The 23,725-nt window shown below is 36.2% G+C and overlaps 1 protein-coding gene across 2 annotated transcripts in view; it reads right to left on the bottom strand.

Annotated features, from left to right (window-relative positions):
* Nucleotides 1-23,725, bottom strand: part of STARD3NL (STARD3 N-terminal like) — a 30,829-nt gene that overhangs the window by 2,981 nt on the left and 4,123 nt on the right. Inside the window, exons 2-7 of one of the 2 annotated variants that reach the window (XM_012721106.1) lie at nucleotides 18,095-18,362; nucleotides 11,890-11,967; nucleotides 8,932-9,009; nucleotides 6,990-7,043; nucleotides 6,776-6,893; nucleotides 5,048-5,143 (exon numbers count right to left, since the gene is read on the bottom strand). In XM_012721106.1, the coding sequence (XP_012576560.1) occupies nucleotides 5,048-5,143; nucleotides 6,776-6,893; nucleotides 6,990-7,043; nucleotides 8,932-9,009; nucleotides 11,890-11,967; nucleotides 18,095-18,319 (649 nt within the window). In that variant the 5' untranslated portion in view covers nucleotides 18,320-18,362. Of the gene's footprint in view, nucleotides 1-5,047; nucleotides 5,144-6,775; nucleotides 6,894-6,989; nucleotides 7,044-8,931; nucleotides 9,010-11,889; nucleotides 11,968-18,094; nucleotides 18,378-23,725 lie in introns of both variants that reach the window. The other variant, XM_004676863.2, reaches the window with a different exon arrangement.

Below are 23,725 nucleotides of genomic sequence, written 5' to 3'. Positions count from 1 at the left end.
TGCCTGCCTGGGTAACAGCTACAAACAAATCTGGTACAGGACAAAGTATGGCTGATAACCATCAGAAAAGGCAATGTCCTACACATTAGTCTCATAAATGTTACATAGCTCAGGATAAATCTGTGGTTAAATGAACAGTCAAAGGTATAATGGTGGAAAATTTTCACTGTTCCAGTCTAATAAACTGCTCTAAATCATAGAGGCAGTGCTGTGGTTGACAGTTCTCCCTGACAGGGAGGGGCCTCAGGAAGGCAGTCATGTTGCCTTCTTGTTTCCAGACTATCCACTTGTCAGGATAACCGTTTACATTTGATCTACAAGTTGATATGTCTTGGAATTATTTGGTTATAAATACAGCTAAACTTTTAATTAAAACATGATAACTTACATGTTTTACATAATTGAAAAGTGAATGTTAAGCAAGGTCTTTTGGCTATGGACAAATCAGGAGGTCAACAAACTTTACCTGAAAAGCAAGGATAAAACTGGACACCATGAACAGACTAGTGGATGGAAAATGAACAAAGACACAGAAAAATCTGAAAAGTGTTATGCTAGAAAAATTACTGCATTCAGGGTGGTGGTCTTCCTTAGAGCTGTTCCCATTTATCACTCACTTCCCAATACCCAGAGCAAGAAATAAGAACTGACAGCTAAACCAGGCAGCTGAAAGGAGCTCACTTAATGGCACGCAAATTAAAGCCACAAAGACATTCTACTTCACATTTGTTATAAAGGCTATAATAAAAAATATAGCAAACACCATGTATTTGGGGAACAAGCTTTTATATACTTAGGAAGCAATATAAAATACTATAGGAAAAATGGCCCTCCTTGGTGGCGCAGCAGGTAAAAGCACAACACTGAGAAGCTAAAGTCACTTCCGCATGAGTTTGATTCCCGCCTGCCCCGGAGGTGACCACATGGTGTGGCAGACTTCTCCTGGCCCGCATGCTGCTCCCCTCAGCAGTGTACTTCGTTGATCTGCCTGTTCTGCTCCCCACTCTGTCTCTGGTGAAGCCTCTCACCGCCCCTGAGCCTCTGGCCTGTACCCCAGTTCTGTATGCACAAATAAATAAATCTTTTTTAAAAAAAATATTATAGGAAAAATGTGAGCAGTGTGGTAGCTACTTTAAAAAGCTATACAGAGGGCTCTCCCTGGTGGTGTAATGAGTTAAAGCACCACATAGTGAAACTGACTGGGGCAGCCTGAGTTCAATCCCCTGCCAGGGAGTTGACACACAAGGTGTGGCAGACCTCTCCTGACCGGCCCACTGCTCCCCTCAGCAGTGTGTTTCAGTACATCTGCTTGTTCTGCTCCCCACTCTGTCTCTTTTGAATCCTCTCACCTATCAAACCTCTGGCCTGTACCCCAGTTCTACAAGCATAAATAAATCTTAAAAAAAAAAAAAAAAGGTTATACAGAAACTTGACACATGACCCAGCAAATACTCTCCTAAGAATCTAAGAGAAATAAAAACTTAAATCCTCACAAAGATATGTATATAAATGGTCACAGTTAGATTGTCAAAACATGGAAACAATCCAAAAGTCAATGAATAAACAAAATGCAGCATACCAATGCAATGAAATAGGACAGGCAAGGACTAATATATGCCACAACATGGACTGTTATGCCAAATGAAAGAAGCCAGATACAAAAATATCATTTATTGCATGATTAGATTTGTATTAAATTTCCAAAATGGCAAATTTTCATGACATAAAGTGAATCAGTAGTTACCTAGGACTGGAGATAAGAGTGGGGCCTGACTTCAAATGAATCTACTTTTCTGGGTGATAAGGCTCTACAATGTTAATTCAAAAATTATAAATTTAGAAAATCATGTAATTTCACATTTTCAATGAAAAGATTTTATGATATGCAAGAGCTCACTACATTTTTTAAAAGAATGTTACTTAATATTCTTAGCTATAATTTAAATACTTTTCAAGCTTTATTAAAAAGTGAAAAAAAACTATGCTTCAAAGGAATTAACTAGATATGGTACCTAAATAATTGACTATTCTTTATATATATATATTTTTTTACACCATTTTGTGCAATTTTCCATCTCATTTGCAATCAATAATTGATTATTCTAACCAAAAACACTTCTGAGAAATAAAAGCCTTACTAACAATTATACACAAGATCCAGTTGTAAGCCAAGTTGGTACCAGGCAAACCATCATGAGTGGTTACTTTCAGTAGATGTCACATTCAAATTTTAACGTCTTCATTTGGATTGGCTTAGAACAGATTATATTAGGCAAACAGCTATTCATTTTAAGTCAGTCATTCAATGATTTGGGAATTACTCTTTCCCCAGCATCAAAGCTAGTTTAAGTTGTCCGATCCATAACTTTAACCAAACCATCTGAGAGAATTGTGCTTTCTTGTTCTTTTCACTTAGCCCACAAGATATTATTAGGCAAACAAATAAACCTGCAAACAAATCACCTTCATAATCTTTAAGTATACCTACTAATTTATGCTAATTTTCCAAATCTTTGTGATACTAAAATTTCAAACATTCCTTTACAAGGAAAAAATATTAACATTTAAATTTTGATGTCTCCAATTTCTTTGTCTCCTCTTTTCATTCACTCCTTCAAGAGTTATAAATCCTCTGTGTGCCAGGACCTGAACTAGGTGCTGAGGAAAGACAAGAAAAGGCAAGACAGGCCCCATAGCTTCTAACTTAGTAGGAAGCGATCAGTGTTGTACCAGGGCAACAATGCTAAAACTTGTGCTGCTGACTGACTGCTTAATTTTTAATCATTGCTTTCCCTTAGAGAATCTTCTTTCTTAAGCACATTAATTCCAGTTATGGCTTTTAATTTTCTTTCTTTCCTAAATGGAATCTTCAGGCACTGGGAATATAATATAAACTAAGCTCTTTAAAATATTCTTTTCTCTGCCCACCACAAATCTGCACTTGTCTTCAATAAATCATCCTGGGTAAGAAACACAGCAAATTATTTGCAATGGAGTGGTAATGCTTCTGACCACCACTAGGTGGTAGTAAAAGTCACAGGTGAGCTGTCAATGGATCAGAAAAGTTAAATGAGAATGCCTCATGTTATCATCACTTGCTGTTCTGAACTTCTAATTAGGAAAATACATTAATATTGAGAACTTTTTATTATCCTTAGATAAACGAAAGCTATAAAAAAGCATGAACTATATTATACAAGCTTTCTTTTTTTTTTGAAAAAGAGTGAGTCCTACTGTGGCTTCTGCTAGTTGACATCTGTATTTCATTTGACTCATTTTGTGTTTTATATTCAAATAGACCACATATCAAATTACTTGGTGTTTCCTTAGCACCCTAGACCACAATGCTATACCTCTGATCATTCATAGGGCTCTTTCTTACACCCAAGTCTACTCATAATAGTTCAATATACAACTTTTCAACTTTACAATGCTGTGTAACCAGTACACTTTCAGTAGAAAGAAAAAATTCAAAAATTCAAAATTCAAATTTTGACCTTTTCTCTGGCTAGTAACATGCTGTAGAATACTCTAGTGATGCAGTACTGTCAGCTCCCAGTCAGCATAATGGGATCACCAGAATAAACAAGCAATACCCTATAGTATACTGTGTTGACAGCTGAAGTGTTCTAAGCACAGTCAAGGCCAGGTTAAGCTGTTTGATAACTTGGGTATATTAAGAAATGCATTTTTACTTGTAGTAATTTCAACTTACCTTACCTACATTTAATCCCATCCTAAGTTCAGGGAGACCTATATTGTATGTATTTATGTTTAAAATATTTATTAAGCTTGATGTTGGGGATGAAATAATGTAGTCTCTAATATTTATAACCTAGATGTAGAAATAGTCCAGGTCATTGCTGAAGACAGTGCAGTAACACAAGATGAGAGGATTGTGGAAAAGGTCCTAAAAACATGTAAAGGACACCCTACCTGGAATTGAGAGGCAGGTAAGAGTGGAGAAAGAAGCTTTTTTGCACATTTTGGTACTAAGACTGTAGAAGGATAGCATTACAGGTAGAAAAAGCAAGATGCATGACAGCATTTTCAGAAAAGTTATGAGAAAACATGGAGACAATTACTACGAGGAGAGGTTGGATAACTGGGTAAGATAGCCCCAGGGTACATCCTGCCAGCTAAGGAGCTAAGGCTTTTGTGGCACTGAAGGTTTGGGGCAGGAAAATAGCATGTTCAATTACGCATTTTAATTAACACTAAAAGGCCAAATATTTATTCCCTGTAAGTATGGATCCTAGCACTGAAGCCAGAATTCATATCCTAGCTCCACCTCTTGCTCTTTGTGTGAAGTTAGACAAATTTTCTGTGCCTCAATTTGCACATTTCTAGAATAGGGATAAACATTTTTTGTTTTAAGGGGGATAAAAGTTTTTATGTAGTAGAAAGGTTACAAAGAACCCTTAGATAACACAACAATTATTTTTAACATGGTGTTTTTAATATGGTATTCTGGTGACTGGTTACAACAAGGCAACTGAGGCAGGGAGACAGGAAGCTGCTGCACAAATTGAAATAAAAATATGGAAATAATGATGGAACTATTAAGTGAAATAATGTGAACGAAGTATAAGGAAGGTTTAGAGGGAAAATAGCTTGGTAAATGATGGAATGAGAGCATTAATAAAGGAGGCTGAAAAAATGAATAATTAAAATGGGGCTCAGTCCCCAGTGGGGCTCTGGTTTTCAACTGGGTAACAGTGGATAATGCTGCCATTCACAAGACATGGGGAATTCTAGAAGTTCAGTTAGAGGGAGATAATAATAAGAGCATCAAAACCCTTTCCTGTCTTTTAAGATGCTGATCACAAACCACAGTGTGAATGACCATATATTATATTACATTTATTTTCACAACTTTGTATCTCACCACTGCTACTATATCAAAATGATGCCTTTGTTATTTTCATATCCTGTGTGTGGTAAGGTAAATGTTTGTTACATATACTGAGATGTACATGGATGAAGAAGTGGGAAGGAAGAGCTTTGGAATGACTGTCAAAAACACAAATGACAATCAAACTTTTACCTGCATCAGATTCAGGAGGAGAATAAAACTGACCATCAGAAAGACCACCAGGTATAAGTGCAGCACGTTCTGAAGCATCCTGAACTATCAGGAGTCCTGGAAGAGAAAAAATTCAGCTGCTGAGGTGACTTCACCACCTTTATAGCTTCTTGGTAAAATTAACCACAATAAAATGACTTTATTACATTAAAAACTTTCAACCAAAAAAAAATTAATTAATAAACTATGAAAAAAATCCAACTAGTCTTAAAAATTGCCTCATGCTACTCATGGGATTCTCTAACTCAGAATTCACAGCATCTTTCCCTTGGGAGTACCTACCTCCACACAGAAAACAGTATCATCATCAAAACTAAAGCACTGTGCAAAACAAAACTTGAGCACATACAAATGGTCTAAAGTCTGCATCTGGCAGCAGATATAAAGCATTCTAAATGGATAGCCTTTTATAAATATATACACATTTAAGATGGTGAAGTATTTCTGCAATATAGAAGTCTCCCGTAAAAGACATGTATTAAAAAAAAATAGTATGGAAAAGGAAGCATGATGTGGATGGCACAAGAACACTAACACATGACAAGAGAGGTCATCAACAATGAGTTGTTTTGACTGAAGCTGAGATAGCAACAAGTCAAACAGTTACGTATGTGATGTGCGATGTCTGTATGTAATATATGTTACAAATAATGACAATAAATGCTATTTAAAATTTTTTCATTGTATGCTCTGAATTATTAGCTACTTCAATTTAGTTTAGTCACTAAGCATGGAAGCCTTAGTTGATATGTTTTCAATAAAATTCAATTTCATTTTTATATACAATTTTTCCAAAAAGTCACTTCTATTAATTTTATTTCCAGTGTCCACAATACATTTTCATAAAGGAAACAGAAGGTCTGGTATAGAAGACATATCTTAGTCTGATTAATACGTTTTTTTTTTAAACAATTGTTTATTATAGTATTATACAAAAACAAATGAACAACATAAATAAGAAAGCCTTTTAAATGGACAGTTAACACTTTCTATTTATAATTAACAAACCTAATGACTTTTTAAACGGCTTTTTCATAGGCTTTACTTTTTCCAAATAATCATAAAGTTCAATCATCTCTCTTTCTCATTAAATCCAGGAATAATGAAAATAACACAGAGTGATTATAATAGTTTTGGCTGAATTCAGGATTATAAAATCCTCCTTATCAAACTAATCAGAGGATAATTTTACACTTGAGATGGAAGAACATTTCCTGGTTTGCTTTCCTTCTCCTCTGAATTTCATCTTCATCATTAACCCACCAACAGCCCTGTGCCTGGCACTCAACTTAAATAATTACAGCTCATCCAAAGTCAACACCTGCTGTATAGACAAACTGGTTTACATTTCTTTGTGACTAAATAACACAGTTGTTTGGATGGACAAAATGCTAACTGTTCTATGACTATTATTATGAAGGACAAAAGGTCAACCTGTCTAAGATAGCAGTGTTGGTTATTTTATTGTTGTTTGAGTATCTTCTTTACTACTGCCCACACTTTCTTCCAAGGACGACTGGCATAACAGCTAGTAAGAAGAGCCACATTCTGTTACCATACTTTCATCCAACCCTTTTCATTTCTGCTGTCCCCATTGAAGAATGATTTGAGTCAGCTCGACTCAAATCAACACATCTATAGCACTTCCTTCCAGCCAGTCACAAGAGACTAATCTTGAGAGGAACTTACTGTTTTCTTCTTCTGCTTCTTGAGGTAACACTTTGAAATCTAGGAACCACGTCTCAATCCAGGCAAGGATGAATGAAATGATGGGCAGCACATAGCCAAAAGCTCCTTGAGAGAAAAGCTGGAACAGACATGATCAGAAATGGGAATGCAGTTATCATGTGCTCATACTGGAGAATGGGACCTCTATATGGATGGTAGTTGTACAGAATCATACCTTTGAGAGGATCACTTTTGCTAGTAAAAAGGCACTGGTCACTGCTGTTGTCAACTGAAAGACATACAATCCAGTACCATTCAAGTTATACATTTTATGTTGTGAAGGCATATTCCTCACACACAAAACCCATCTGCATCACACGCACATAATATCTGAAAAAGCTATGCTTGGCCTGGCCTGGCCTGGTCCTTCTATCTATCCCCAACTCTACCAACTAAACCCAGACTGCAGCAAAGTAGGCTTCTATGTGTTATCAACCTGTGACTAGTTACTTATGGTTTCCTTACCCCCAGGTTTGAGCATGCAGGTGAGTTGGGAAATTAAATGTCCACCAGAGGGTACAATTTGCAAAGATACTAGCACCACCTACCAGTGGTGCCCTGTAGTGAAATGCAGAGTCAGTGTGTACCCTAGGTCTTTGTATGTTCAGAGATAAACAAATAGACCCTGAGTCTATCATTCCATCTTCCAATGAAGACTTGTAGCAATAAGAAAGCTGGCCAAAATGAATGACAATAGTAGACCTGACTGAGAGAATGGAGGCAGGGGATATTAGGTGTCATGCTCAATAAAATCAGTTACAGAATAAGTATTTGTTAGCAAAAGACTCCAACCAACACACACTTATAAACACACCCTCCACCCAGAGAGAGCTACCTGTAGAGGAGGCATTACATTCTGATACTAGTTAACTTTACAGGCTCTTTAGGCGCTCTTTAGGTATCAGCTGGCTTTTCATTTCAGTTGCCTCTCTGAAAATGTTTTTGAATACAAGAATCAGAAATAATAAAATGCATGTTTTGATAATCTGAACTTTGGTATTAAAGATAGTTCCCAAAATTCTCACTGCATATCTCTATTTGAACCAGTTTTCTGAAATGAACATTGAGACAAATTATCTCAAAATACTAGTGTACATTATTGAGCGTCTCAAATATAATATCCTAAACAGGGACTTCTGTAGAAGATTGAGGTGGGACAAAAGAATTTTTTTAAAGGTTTATTATTTATGCATACAGAACTGGGGTACAGGCCAGAGGTGCAGGGGCAGTGAGAGGATTCACCAGAGACAGAGTGGGCAGCAGAACATGCCAACTGACAAAGTACACTGCTGAGGGGAGCAGTGGGTGGGCCAGGAGAGTTCTGCCATGCCATATGGGTCACATCAGGGGCAGGGGATCAAACTTGTGCTTAAGTGGCTTTATCTTCTTAGTGCTGCATTAAGTGGCTTTATCTTCTTAGTGCTGCATTTCTCTGTGCCACTAGGGAGGGCCCAGAATTTGGTTATTTGACAAAAGAATTCAGGGAAGGGTAACCAGCAGTCAACACATGACAAATGTAGGTTTGGGCCTCAAAATTACAGAACTGCCTGTACTTCTTTCAATTTATGAATATTTATTAAGGGTGAATAAACTTGCCAACTCGCTATGCCACTTATGAGGAAAGAGATGAACAAAATCACCACTGCTTTCAATAAGCCCAGAGGTAATAATAAATAGGAACATAGGTGTATTCCCTTTAAGAATGGGGGGGAGGGGAATAAAGTAGGTATTTTAAAAAAAAAGTCCATTAAAATGAGCAGAGAGCAAGTCATAAAAAAAAATCACCAGTAGTTTCAACCAAACATGCAATTTTTCACATATCTTTGTGATAGAGGTATTAATCTCTTCTCTTTTGCAAAATCAGGTAGAGATGGGTTGGTGTTTGGTCAATAATCACTGTCAGATCTCTGAATATCTTATTTGGTTCTTTAGAACTAGAAAGAAGCTCTGGAGTGTTAAACCTGTGGAAGTGTGGGGGAATGAGTGTCAGGTAAAGCTAGTGGAATTCAACCCAAATTAAACCTGCATCTACTCCCAGCTCAGCCCCGATGTAATAGGGTCTCAGCCTTCAGAACTGGAGGAGAGGAGTCACTCACCTAGGCAAAGGTCATACTCACCGCTATTGCCCACCAGTGGCGCAGTCTGCATACAGCATATGCGAGTATTAACACTTTAAACCGAAAAACTGCCAAAAGCTATATATGTATACAAAAAGAAAATTTTTGGTAAATATATACTAAAGAAAAGCATTTTATGTTTTATGAAAACCCCATCAAATTGTCTTCATTATTCTAACTTATCTGCAGGCTGCCACAGATTGGCACTAACTGGTCTTTAGACTAGCATTTAGGATCCCTATTCTAGAATTGATACAATACCACCCCCCAAAATGAACTCAAATTAAGTTCCAGTAATCAATAAAATAGCTGTTTATTTTTCCTTCCTATTTCAGTCTCTCTATATTTCTGAAATCCTTCTGAGACTGTAGAAAAATTCTAGAGGTTGACTTTTCTATTCCAGATATAAATACTTTTGGAAGACAGCAGGTTCTTAGTAAAGTCCACTGCGAAGTCTAGGTAACTAGGTTATTCAAGGGGTCTGTCCATTTTAGTAGCTACCATCTTATTAGCTAGGGTGATTAGAGACTTTTGTGAGCCCCTCTGTGTCTGATAATCCCATGTAATCTCCACTGCAACCATCCCAGGAGCAAAGTATATGTTACAGATAAAATGAACAGAAAAACTGTCCAAGTTCACACAACTCCTTAATGAGGAAGCCGGTATTCAAGCCCAGCAGCTTGACCTAGATCAGGCTCTGAATCACTAAGTCAAGCTGTCTTCATAATTCTTTCCTAGTAAAGAATATACATAGAAATACATTTCACCAACTTTTCTTGGGAAAAAATGAAGTGTTCAAGGTAGAGTCTGCCAAAGTTCCTCACTAATCAGAACTGCTCAAATTCTGGAGGTTGACAACTTACCCACTTTCACTGACTAGGGCACCTCAAGATTCTTTAACATAACTGAAATTCACAGGTTATTCTTTATTTTCTTGTGCTACTTTTTTTTTTTTAAATATTTATTTATTTGTGCATACAGAACTGGGGTACAGGCCAGAGGCTCAGGAGCGGTGAGAGGCTTCACCAGAGACAGAGTGGGGAACAGAACAGGCAGATCAACCAAGTACACTGCTGAGGGGAGCAGCGGGCGGGTCAGGAGAGGTCTGACACACCATGTGGTCACCTCCGGGGCAGGCGGGAATCGAACTCATGCTGAAGCAGCTTTAGATTCTCAGTGCTGTGTTTCAACCCGCTGCCCCACCAGGGAGGGCCCTTCTTGTGCTACTTTTATTGAAATGTGTAGTTCAACCATTTGGTGTTTGCTTAGTTTCCTTACCCTATCTGCATTTTGGACTTGACAACAGTTATGTCTTTATCCTCTGTCTCACAGACAGACCCCAAGGATTCCTGGAGTCCATTTCCTAGGCCAACCATGGCAGTCTTTCCAATCTGAGCTAGTGGGTCCCACCAACTTGTCCAGTACCATTTACTCCCTAGGAACGGTGTACAGATAACTCATGAGATCTGACTAGCAGATCAGCCCAGTTTCCTGGTAATTCTTGGCTCAGGTTCTTTTAATTAAATGTTGCAAAAGAATTAAAAGAAGAAGGAGAAATCAATTTGGGTCTTATATGTTAATCATTTTAGAAGAAATATCAAGATATCAGATCTATTATGTTCTGCTAGCAACTTCAATGACCTCGGATATGTCAAGACACTGAATCTAGATACACAAATTCTTCACCTGGAAAAAGGACAGGAATATGTTATAGTAGATTTCTAAATATTCTTAACTACTCAGGTTTCAAGGAAGTGATAAGAAACACTGATTTTTCTTCACTAGGTGGGGATTCTACCTCTTTTCCCTATACACTTCTGTGGACAACTTCCAAAATAAAACATAAATGATGATAGTGATTGCAGGTAACATTCTCTAAGCATCCTGGATATATCTATCATTGGGCAGTGTTTCCATGTATTATTTCATTTACTTTTCAGACCTGTAACAATCACAGTTTACATGATGAAAACTATACTTTTGATCTATTATATTCAAGGATTAACCTCTGGCAGTCAAAATCTCTATATGTTGGCCCTCCCTGGTGGCGCAGCGGGTTAAAGCACAGCACTGAGAATCTAAAGCCACTTCCTCATGAGTTCGATTCCCGCCTGCCCCGGAGGCGACCACATGGCGTGGCAGACCTCTCCTGACCCGCCCGCTGCTCCCCTCAGCAGTGTACTTCGTCGATCTGCCTGTTCTGCTCCCCGCTCTGTCTCTGGTGAATTTTCTCACCCTCCGCATCTCTGGCCTGTACCCCAGTTCTGTACAAATAAATAAATAAATCTTTAAAATAAAAAAAAAAAAAGCTCAATGCATATTTGAGCGATTGTACTTATAAGAAAAAAAAAAATCTCTATATGTCCAAGAAAGACACTGTAAGCATTTGCTTGCATAAAATGCCTCAACCATATGTAATAGTTACTAATGTTGCCCATTATTACCAATATGCAACTTTCTACAAAAATTCCTCATAGAAAAATGATCATAGAATAATTATTAAAAATGTACTCAGAGATCTATCAAGGGCAGAAATGGAATGGCATTTTCATTATGCTATTATATAAACAGGTGAAATTTCCTTTCAGTGGTTTCCTTTCAGTGATAATGGTATTTCCATTATGCTATTATATAAACAGGTGAAATTTCCTTTCAATGATTAAGGGTTTGTCTATGGGTATTTCATTTGGAAGAAAAAAGGCTGTCCTCCAAGGAAATCAGGATGGCTATTTCTCTTTCTGTCCTTATCTCTCAATTACTCTTCTCTTTCTTTGGGGTGACCAGAAATTTGGGTAGAGTGAGACAGAGACCACTTAATTGGTTAGTAACTAAAGGAGAAGGAAAGATAGTTTTCAAGGGAGGAAAAAATGGCATAGAATTTGAGGTTAATTACAAAGAAATCTTCCATTTAGTTATTTTGTCATTGCTGAAATGAAATGTGAAACAGATAATACTTACAAATATATCAAAATAAGAAGAGTAGTAATCATACTGCACCACTTCCTTCTCTAATGTGTTCTCAATGCCTCCATTCACCTATGAAGGAAAGTAAGAAGTAAAAATAAGAAATTTATGTGTAAAAGTAATATGAAAACAATCATACAGGTAAGATTTCATATGTACTTTTCTGCCTATCTTCTTAGAACCCAGAAATTCTAAAATATGGAGCAAAAGAACCATTAGAATAGAGAAATACAGAACAGCAATAAATTTCCATTCTGAATTTATTTAAATTGAAATTGAAATAAATTTCAATTTCAATTCTGAATTTATTTAAAATATATATATATATAATGAAAGATAATGCTTTTTTGGTAGTTCATATGGTAGTAAACTAAAATATTAAAAAGAAACCTAATTTTTTAAGATAAAATCTTCAGTCATTTCTAAAAATGACAATTTGTGTTTGTTCAGAATGTCCCACATTTTTGGATCACTTTCCAATATTTTAGTTCTTAGATCAAGAATCCCCTGCTAACAAATATCAGTGATGGCAGTGACCAAGCCACAGGTTAGAAGTATAAAAATTTTCCATTTTCCTTTGCTATTTACTTCTAGCATTTAAAAATAAAACAAAATAAGGAACAGATAATAAAACTAAGGACTATGTTACAGTAAATGAGGAAAACCACAATTAATGGGATTTTTCTGTCCATTCCAAATCTTCTGATCAAGATAAATTTTGAAGTCTACATATCAAACAATATTTTTTTTTTCGTTATGAATCAGAGAGAACACATATCCAGCAGCTAGTGCCATTCCCAGGCAGACACCACAACAAACCATAGGGAAGATGATTTGCCTCGTCATAGGGAACATGATTTATGCATTTTTAATGTAGAGCACACTGTCTTGGCAACTAAAGCAGCTGGTCTCAAAAAGGGACAAAATAAAGGGCAATTAACCAAACTGGCCTGGCTAAGAGAGAAAAAAATCACTAAGAAATATCTTTGCAAGGTGTGATACTTGGTAAAATTAGAATAAAAGTTGTCAGGAGGAAAGAATACTATTGGCTTACTTTCCAAGTGTTTGTTATGCAAGTGAGGCATATTCTAAGTGCTATTCCTATTTAAATCTCTCGAGATTTGTATTTTTGTATAATTTGTGCAGGTTGGCTGTAGACCTGTTTTGACTATAGATCTCCACAAATGAACAGAATTGAAAACTTGGCAGCTACGAGGAACAATTATTAAAAATTATTCAGTTGAGCCAACCATTTAGATTCAATTGTTATTTCTCCAGACTAAGTAAATATACAATGTCCATCCAAATTTTAAAAAGGATCATTATTCCAAGTGGGCATAGGGGAAAGAAGGGTTTCTAGCACAGAAAATAGTTCCTGATGAAGAAAATAGGAATCAACAGTTTTCAACAGCAGATAGAAAAAGGTTTCTCTGATATCTGCAAGCTTTGAAAGACCTTGATTTTGTGCTACCTTTAAATAGAGAAATAAAACTCTCTATTACTATCCCTAACTTGTGCTATACATTTTTACTCCAATGTCACTAGCTCCTGATGTCCCACAACACTCCTCCCGAATTTCACAAGAAATCTCTTTCCAATCAAGTCCTGACAAAGCTGGTACTGTTCTTCCAGGTTCCTTTGTTACAAATCTTAGCACATTTTGACACTAAGGATAGCATAGTATCAGTATACCTTCTGATAGTTCATCCTTTGATATATATGTCTCTCAGGTTAGCATTTCTTTTCTATTCTCACCACTTTACATGGGATTCCTTAAACAATTGTTGAATTAGTATAATTAATGCCAATCTGGTCCTAATTTAATAGAATCTGCAAACCACTGCCATGGTCTTACCTATCATTCACCAAGTACTTGAGTAATTGGTGCAAACATTGTTCAGATACAAAAACACTTTAGTAAATAAAACTATTTATTTTTCTTTATGGAGTTTATATTCTAGCATGCGGAGAGAGATGCCAGATTAAGTGCTATACAGGGTGTGCGACAGACCAATGACTGATTTTGGGAGTTTTCATGGTCATAGAAATCTGTGCTGACATTTAAACAGAATGATATCAAAGTGAACAACTGAAATCTGCATCAAGATAAAGCAAATTCATCATTTCATACAGAGGTAACAACTAGTACATAGATCCAAGGCAGACAAGGCCAGTTTATTTCTGTGAACAGGAGAGGAGGATGCAAGTCTGGTGGATCCGGTTAGGCCAGGAGCAGAGATTGGGGAAAAAAGTGTGTAGATTCCTAAGTGATGACACAGGCATTGTGTCATTTGGATTTTATTCTAAGTGCTCTAATAAGTAAACATGAAGAATTTTAAACAGAAAGTCAGACTATCTGACTTATGTCTTTATTTTTAAATCATTGTGGCTACTATGAAGATAATGGATTATAGGGAAGTAAAAGCAGAAGCAGGCAAATTAGCTGGGTTCATGGTATCATAGGATAACTAGTAATGTTGGCTGTTGCAGGGGGCAATTAACAAAAACAAAGAGGTCATGTTTAGAGTGTATTTTGCAGGTATGTTTGATAAGTCTTATTTTTAGACTTGCTACAGAGAATGAGAAATGTACAAAAGCAAATCAAATAAGGATGAGTAACTTTTGGCTTGACTACCTGGGTACTCTTTACCGATGAAGAAAAAAGGGGAAAGGAGATATATAGGTGTGCATGGTGTAGGGGGAACATACTAAGTTAGATGTCCAAATGGACATAGCAGGTAGATCATTATATAGCACATACATCATTACTTTCTGGAAAAAACCTGAAGCCATCATTTCCTGTCTTCTGCAGAATTTTTAATAGCTTGTTGATGTGGTAAGTTCAAACAATTTTACACAGCTTTTAATAATTTTAACAGTCTAGAATCAGCTTATATGACACAAATTCATTTCCTACAGGGACATTACTTTCTAGTTAGGCTAATATTTTCTCAGCCAATGTGCCTGCACACACACACAGACACATACTTCTGCCTCGGTGCTTCTGTTCATCTTGATCTCCAAACCCTTCCCCTAGTGTTCCCACAAGTCAATCTCAAATAATCCTTCTTTCCAAATCCCACCCTCTTCCCAAAGCCAACTCACAATCCATTTCCTCTACTCACTACCTCAGATTATTCCAATCTCTCTCTGATCCCCTAATTTGAGTTTATCTTATCTTTGGTCATCACAGTGACAGTAGGATAATAAAATCAGAATCAGTGGGATAAATATCTGAAACAAAAATATAATAATAGTGAGTGCACAATACCAACATTTTTTTTCTCACTTTCTGGGGTAAAATTACTGGTGTTAATAATAAATTACATAACCTATATTGTAAGGAATTCTATAACTGCTAAGGGTTTGCTTTACACATCTTTTCATTTGATCCTCAAAAGAATTCAAAAGGAAGGCAAGATTAATATTAGTCAAAGAACTGAGAAACCAAAGTCTGGGGCATTTAAGCATTATGATAGGTAAAACTAAAGGCATTCTGATACTTCTGGCACACCAGTTAGAAAAGAATAAAAATGGCAATAAACATTGATAAAGTTCTTTTGTGAAAAGAACGTAATCTCAACCAAGGTATCAAAAGAAAAACTACTTTTCTTCTACATTTAGAATCCTGCTTATTTGCATTAGTCTGAAGAGTCTGAAGGGAAGAGCTTAGAGGAAACAAAGTCCTCAAAGAACTCAAGTCATGGTGAATTCCAGCAACAAATTCAGAAGTCAGTCTATCTAATGGTATATCAACTCGATCTAGATAGAATATTAAAATCACCCCTTCACTTGGCTCCAAAGAGATGAGTTACCTTAAGTTCTTTTAAAATGAAAATGAATCAATGTGGTATTAAGTTTTTCTAGATCTCATAGGCGCTATGCTCCACGCTGGGTTGGAGCATACAAATGGAGGAAAAGTGACTAAGCTAGAGGGCATATATAAAGGCAGAGAATTTGGGTTCTTGATATGAATCCATAGACTATCTGGGTTCCCATACTTTTCTGAAGGCCTAAAAACCCTTTATGCTATTTCTTTCTTTATATTACAACGTAAGGTAAGACAGGTATTCTTCCTCCTTAGCTAACCTTTAAAAAGCATATAGTTTTCTATTAAGCTTATAATAAATACCTCAGTTAGAAACCTAAGCCCTTGCACTGAGCACTCAGTAAATGCTCAGGCATATTTAAAAAAAAAACAAAAAAATGGACTTGAGCCATTTGAGACTTACAAAGACAGACAAGAAAAGAAAATTGATGGTGCAATTTGTAATGAAAAAGCCAGGTCAGGATAAACAATTCAAAATAAACAGAGTTTGAAAATAAATGTTTAAATAAAGAAAAAACCTTTTAAAAAAATCACATCCTCTTTTAATTTTATATTTGGGGAAGTTGATCATCAGTGAAATTGTGATGATAGAAGCACATGTTTAATTGGTAGGCCTGGTAATTTTCCATTTATAACTTGTTACACACAGATATAATCAGATTTCCTCTGGGCATGGCCCATTTCACTTACATTTCAAATTCCTTTAAGTAATAAGAAAGGAGGCAAGTGAGAAATGTGATATCATGAGCACCCCCATCATAGCTCTATCCCATAACTTCTCTGTGAATAACACATTTACATTAGCAGCAAACCAATGAATGCCTTGATTTTATGTTGTCATTACAATGATTTTTAAGCATTCTCCCTTAAACTGATTGTATGTTAAAAGATATATTTTTTTCTCTTTCAATGTGTAGCTATTAGTTTCAAAAACATATTGCACCTTTAAAATATAAAGTACTTTAAATATCAAAATATAAATACAAATATGTTCATATGAAAAAAATAAAGAGAAACATTCTGTCTTCTATCACTGGATGTTTGGTTGTAAAAGAAATAAGGCATATCCACAGTGCTAGTCAATAGAAGGAAAACCTATAAAAAGAAAGCTAATAGATTCATGTTGCATATTACTATGATTTTGGGACAAATCTTACTTTCTAATATGTTCTGCTATTAGATTTCATAATGAAAGCTAACAAGTCCAATGCCATAACTATTAAAAGTCAGACAAAAACTACTGTTATGAATCAGAGCTTTCATTAAGGTGTTGACTATGATTTTAAGAGAAATGACATTACATTAAATAAAATATATTATTGAATTAATAACACCTACTTATTTGTATTTTTATTGTAGCACCTGAGAGTTTATTTTTATTGTAGCATTTGAGAGTTATACTGTTTCTAATGGGCAAAACTTGTCTGGACAATAATTTGGCAGTCTAACCATGTAACCCTGACAAAATACAGATCAACCTCCAAATAAATCTAGAGCAGTTTTTTTATAAAGTATGTACAATCTTTATAAAACATTTCTTTGTTAAAATAATAATAATAGTCTCTTTGTAAATGATTACAAATCTTACATGTAGGAATTAGAAAAGTGGCTGCAATATCTAAACCATATCCTAAAAGCATGCTACCTTTTTTAGAGCAAGGAGCAACCATTTTCAAAAAGGCCGAAGAATAAATATTTCTGCCTTTGTGTACCAGGCAGACTCTGACATAGCTACTTAGCACGATAGTCAGCCATAGATAATCTGTAAGCAGATGGGCAGGACTATGTTCCATTAAAACTTTTAGGCCCTCCCTGGTGGTGCAACAAGTTAAAGCACAGCACCATGAAGCTCTCCTTAGCCAGCAGCCGCTTCACTACGAGTTCGATCCCCAGTCAGGGGGGTGACCCACATGACTTGACAGACCTCCTGACCCGCCCACTGCTCCCCTTAGCAGTGTACTCCGTTGACCTGTCTGTTCTGCTCCTGTCTCTGCCTCTGGTGAATACTCTTACCACTTCTGCACCTTTGGTCTGTACTCCAGTTCTGTATGCATAAATACAAAAATCTTTAAAAAAAAAAAAACTTTATTTATAAAAAAGACCAGGTGAATTTGGTCCCTAGGCTGTAGTTTGTCCACTTCTGTTACGGGGCAAAACCCATGAACTCAGATTTCAAAATCCCAAAATGAGTTTTAAATTAACCAGGCTTAAACAGCAACAGTTAAGAACAAGAAAGGTTCACATCAGCTGGAGAAAAGCAAAATTGCCTCATTTGGAAAAAGATGGAACACACTAGATGAGACAGAAATAATAAGAAAAGTACAATTGTTTGGTCTCTGGAAAAATTCTAATGAAGTTAACAAGACTTACATTTAATTCTATTATCCACAGTAATGTTACAAATAAGAGGTCAAAGGTGACAAACAAACAGAAAGTCCTTCTGACATCAGATATGCCTTTCTTTTCCCTTCCTTCATAAGACTCAATCCTGGCCATGAGTTGGGTAGGGTTGATGGAATGGATGTTGCGCAAAGAAGCGTGAGAACTCTGGCTCCCAGTAAGAGCGTTCTCCATGTCTTCTGGCAGGGAATTCATCCTGAAGGAGGGTTAAAGGAGTCTTTTTCCAATTTCACCATCCCTAGAAAGAAAAGGTCTTTGGGAATCAAAAAAAGAGAGACATCAAGTTAAACCAAGATCCCCTACCCATGTAACTCCCACCACCCTGCAACTCTTTCTCTAATTGAGCAGGAGTACCCAACACTTAAAAAATTGTTTTAATGAAAAAAAGTGAAATGAGAAGCAATTCTTGATGTTATCAATCAATACTGTACAAGCACTATAAAAGTCTAGTAACAAGAATGCTATTTTACAGTAGTAAAGGGTAAAAATATGATATTGGCCACAACTATGAAATATAATTGACAAATCAGACCAAACCTCTTAGGGAAAAGCCAAGTCAGTTTCTTGGCTGTGCCATGGAGCAAAACCTTGCTTTGCTTAACCATAGAGCAGAAAACATTTATTGAATGGCTTCCCAGAGAGTATATGTAGCTAGAGCTAGAACCACAATGTGTAAATGATTTATAAAAAACCTGCTTCCTAAAGAGGAACTGTTTTCCATCAAAGGTATCTAATAAACTGAATTTAGCATTTCCCCATCATATCTTAAAAAACAGCTATTCTTCTGGGCTTCTTCTTGGGCAAGAAGTATGCACGTCCCAAGGAGTTCAGCACTATGCAAACTTTCCAATGATAATTATTGAAGTTAGATGCCTTTTTCAATAAAAATCTCCATTTAAAAAGACTGTTATGCTATAATAGTCTCAATTAGATAAAAATCTCAGCATTATGGAAATAATAACCTCAACAAATATGGAAAATAATCTCACCAAATATGGAAAAATTCTGGAAAGCATGATATAGCCACAGTACAGTCGTTCAAATAATTGCTCTGAATATTCAATCCTTTGTATTGAGAATCTCTCAGGGGTTGGCTTAATGAAAGCTGTATCTCTTTAAAAGAGTATGTGAAGTGTGAGTTAGCTGTATACCAGGAACCTAAATTCACAATTCAAGATTTATTGCAACCTGGTGGGTAAGTAGTGTAGAGAATTATAAAATAAAGAGATACATCCCCTTATTTTATGTGAGATGAGAATGCCCTTTTATTAAGTTTTGGTATTTGAAATGGGATTCTTGTCTTAATTAATAAATAACCATCCCCTCTAATATAGCTATAACTTCCCCTCTCTTTACTACCGCCACATATTTCTATGATCATGTTGCATCAACAAAAATAGCCCACAACTCAACAGTTAAAAGCACCTGAAATTATTATCAAGTTCACAAGTTGGTAGGTTGCCTGAAGTTCAGCTGAACTGGTATGGGCTCAGTTGGGCAACTCTGCTTCAGTCTTGCAGAGCAGAGTTTTGTTTCAACCGTGTTGGGACTACATCTATAACCTATGTCTGTCCTCTTTGGACCAGGGGTACCCAGGCATGTAAACACATTAAAAATATCTATTCATATTAGGTCTTCTCACTCCACTGATATCTCAAGTTCAAACCCTATGATAGTGCAGATGGGATGTACACCTCAATGAAAGAGGAGCCAAGTAAACATTTGCTCATTAATATTCCAATCACAAAGTTATCAAAGTTTTGACCCCAAATTCAATAAACTATAGCCTGAAAGTGAAACATGGCCTGCTAGTTTTTTAAGAGTACCAAGCTGTATTAGAATACCACCATACCAAAGCATTCCTATTTTTTAAGGACCCTTATACATTAAGAGAGCAAAGGTAAATATTTGCAATTAAGATTATCTGATTTGCAAAGATTAAAATACTTAACACAAGCACTTATCTAGTAAAAGGAATTTGTTATCTAGATAACCTTCTCAAAGGGGACCCAAGTGAGTTTAGTAACTTACATTCACATGAAAGAAGAGACCAAGTTACAAATACAAATATTCTATATTCTAGTTTCTGTAAGTTTTAACGTATATAAAATCCATACAAAACAAATCAATAGGTATCTAGTGTCCTTAAGTTAAAAAAAAAATGGTTTGTAGGCCAGGATATGAGAACAAGTTAACAGTATATATATACAGAGCTAAAGATGTGTTGAAGGAATGTATCCATTTGAACAGGAGCCAACTGTATGGAATATATAGAAAGGAAGTGTCAGGAGTGATTGGTAGTGGTGCTGACACCTTACTAGTTGGCTGTTTCACATGTTTAACTTGCAAGAACTGGTCATGTACTCTCTTCTAGGTTTCTCAAAATGTGGTTTTTGAGAAAGCCCCTTATTTTCCAGGTTTCACGTATATCATCCTTCTCGAAATTTCAGCCAATCCACCTGTGTTGCTCCCACCTGTGTCTGGTGAATCTTCTTACCCACTCCCCACATCTCTGACCTATATCCCAGCTCTTATATGCATAAATAAATAAAATAAGTCTTTAAAAAACAAAAAGTGGAATACCATATGACCTAGTAATCCCATTCTTGTGGACCTATCCAAAGAACATGAAATTATCAATCAAAAAATCCGTATGTTCTATAATATTTATACCACTATTATCTCTAATAACAATGACATGGAAACTGCCTAAATGCACAACAGTGGAAGACTGGACCAAAAAGATGTGGTATATCTATACTATGGAATATTATACAGCCATAGGAAAGAATTCAAGCAGTAATTTTCAGTAAAATGAGGAAGCCTGAGAGAATTATGTGTAGCAAAATAAGTTGGAATGATACAAACAAATATTGGATATTTACATAAAGATGCTTTGATAAAGTAGAACACTCTCAAAACCCAAAACTCCCAAGAACACTTTGAGGTTAAGAGGAAGGGGGAAGAATAGAAACAAGAGGATACAAGGGATGGTAATGGTGGGAGATATGCAAAGGAGCATCATTTTGGACTTTATATGAGTGTAAAACAAAGTTATATCATGTTCAAGTCATTAATTATTTTGGGGTTCCAGTAATAAATTATATGTATCTTACTAACACAGATATCAGAAATAAGTGATCACACTTTAGATCTTCATTTGTTAAGTATAGTCAGATAATTAAACTTTGGCCAATGCAATGCAATTTTATAAGGAAAAAAAAGGGGGGTACTGTCATTTCAAATCTAGTGGTCAGGAGGACCTCTTTGAGAAGGTGGAACAAAGATTAGCAGGAGATAAAGGAGCAGTACCTAGGAGGAGAGAGAGCAAAGCCCTGAGAAGGATGTTAGCTGGGTTGTCAGTTTTCAGCTTTGCTGGAGCTTAAAGAGTAGGAGAGCAGCAAATAGTAACAGCAATGTTAACAAGGGGTCCTTAAGGGACCAACACTATAAAAACTCTGCCTCTGAATGAGATGAGAAGACACTGACTGAAAGGTTTTCAGTATTAGAGAACTATGATCCAGCTCATGTTTTAAGAGACTGGGGAAGAAGATAGAAACAGGAGTCCATTTAGGAGACTGCACTAACTCAGGAGAGGACACACAGACTCAGACTAGAGTGGTGGGATGCTTATTCTAAATAGAGTCAGAGCATTTGGTGTCCGTTGATCTTGAGATGCAGAAGAAAGGAAGGACTAAAAGAGAACTGCCAGATTTGTAGCCTGAGGAAATGGAAGAATGGCCTTGCAATTTACTAAAATGGGGAAGTCAGAGGAGGGACAATTTTGAGGATAATATCAATTCAGTTTGGACACAAAGTGTTAGATCATTAATATCAAGAGGAGATACGGTAAGCATGTTTGAAAATACTTGATGATTACTTTGGATTTACCCATGATTTCCCCCCATTTTGATCTCAATAGTACTGTCAGTTGTCAGCAGATACTAACTCAGAGGAACCATGGTGCTCCTTAGTGCACATATTCTCACGAATATTGAAACCTTCCTCTTAGAGTTCTGTTGCCAACTGCTGAATGATAGAGTCAACAGGGTTATTGTTACTATCTAGACAGAGAAGAAGGTCCTCAATTAAGGAACTCGAAATATTTTCAGATCATATGAGGGCATTTCTAAAATGCTACTTCTTCAATTCTTACTGCAAGCAATTTTCAAACAAACACTTTTAATTCTCAGCACAAAACTGACAATGTTATTGATCTAGATCTAAAAAAAAAACCCAGTAATATTCATTCAGTGAGTTAGTTCACTGCTCACCTGGAAAGCACAGAGAGGTGGTTCAAAGTATATCTTTAGTAACTACCTTTCTTTATTTTAGAGCTCAGAATTAAGATTGTGTTCATCAAGCATTCTTCATACACTCTTCCCAGTACTTATTTCTCCACACAGAGAAGGAAATTCTAAGCAGCCAGCTGATAAGACAGCAAAGCTCAAGTGGCTATTCAGAGGCAAGCTCCATTTCTCTTCCTTTAACATCAAACACCCCTTTTCTGGGGGAGGAAATATAAGAGTTTCTTCAAATGTCATTATAGTTGACAGACCCTTCTTCTACTCACCACCCTCTGGTGATTCTAGATCTGGCAGAAATGCAGTATCAAGAGCAACACCAGGGAAGCCATCACCTCTATTACACCTGGAGTTACCTAAGGCCAACTTCCTACTTCACAAACTAGAGTAAATCAATAAAAGGGAATGCTATTGTCTTTGCCCAGACATAGCTACCAACAGGCAGAAGAAATTACATGTTATCTTTTATACTTTTTATACTATACAGGATGGCACACAGTTCCTAAAAATTTAGTAATCCCTACAAGAAGAAAGGGTTGCAGCCCAAAGCTTGTGCATGTAACAGATAAGGAAAGTCAATCTCAAAATCTTGATGGCTACATTTTAAAAAAACACTCCTATCTTTTTCATCAGACTTCTTAGGCAGTAGAACAGGAAACCTGACCTCCAGCTGATTAGCATCAGCTGACTTTATCAACTTGGTTTGTGCTTTAGAAAACAGAATCCCATAAATAAAGATCACTAATGATAGGACTCAGTGCAATAATAGCCTAATATATTCACAAAACAAAGCAAAGATACTCTTACTGCAGTTTTACAAACTAAGAGCTCAAGAGCTACTTGTGTCACTTTTGCTGAACTAATAATGTACAATAGGAGTAGTGAAATCTGAAATTCTCTAGTTCTACACATTAATTCAAGAAGTGATTAATTAAAAAAATAATTCTGAGACTATATTTTTCTGAAGCAAAATCAAATAAAATTAAACTCTGGCGAACAAGAAAGCACAATATTTGAAAAGCCTATCCCTGGAAAATATGAGGCACAAAACCTTGTGATAAATGAATTTGCATGGTAAAGTAGCCCAAGCTATCTAAACTTCTGGTTTAGTATTCCAGAGGACACAGGTCCCAAGACATATTTTCTAAAACTGTGACAAATGAAGTAGAAGAATGTTAAGTTATAATGCCTGCCAAAACCAATGCTACCCAAAGCCTGCCCTCAGAAGTTCCATTAAGCTAAAATAGTCTGTGTTAGGAATTCCTGGTGAGAGATTCTGCTTGGATATTGAGTCACT

Source organism: Condylura cristata, unplaced genomic scaffold (genome assembly GCF_000260355.1).
Source record: "Condylura cristata isolate star-nosed mole 26May11 unplaced genomic scaffold, ConCri1.0 scaffold00005, whole genome shotgun sequence".
Lineage (NCBI taxonomy): Eukaryota > Metazoa > Chordata > Mammalia > Eulipotyphla > Talpidae > Condylura > Condylura cristata.
The sequence above is the reverse complement of the archived record's forward strand: the minus strand, read 5'-3'. Positions and strand labels throughout refer to the sequence as shown.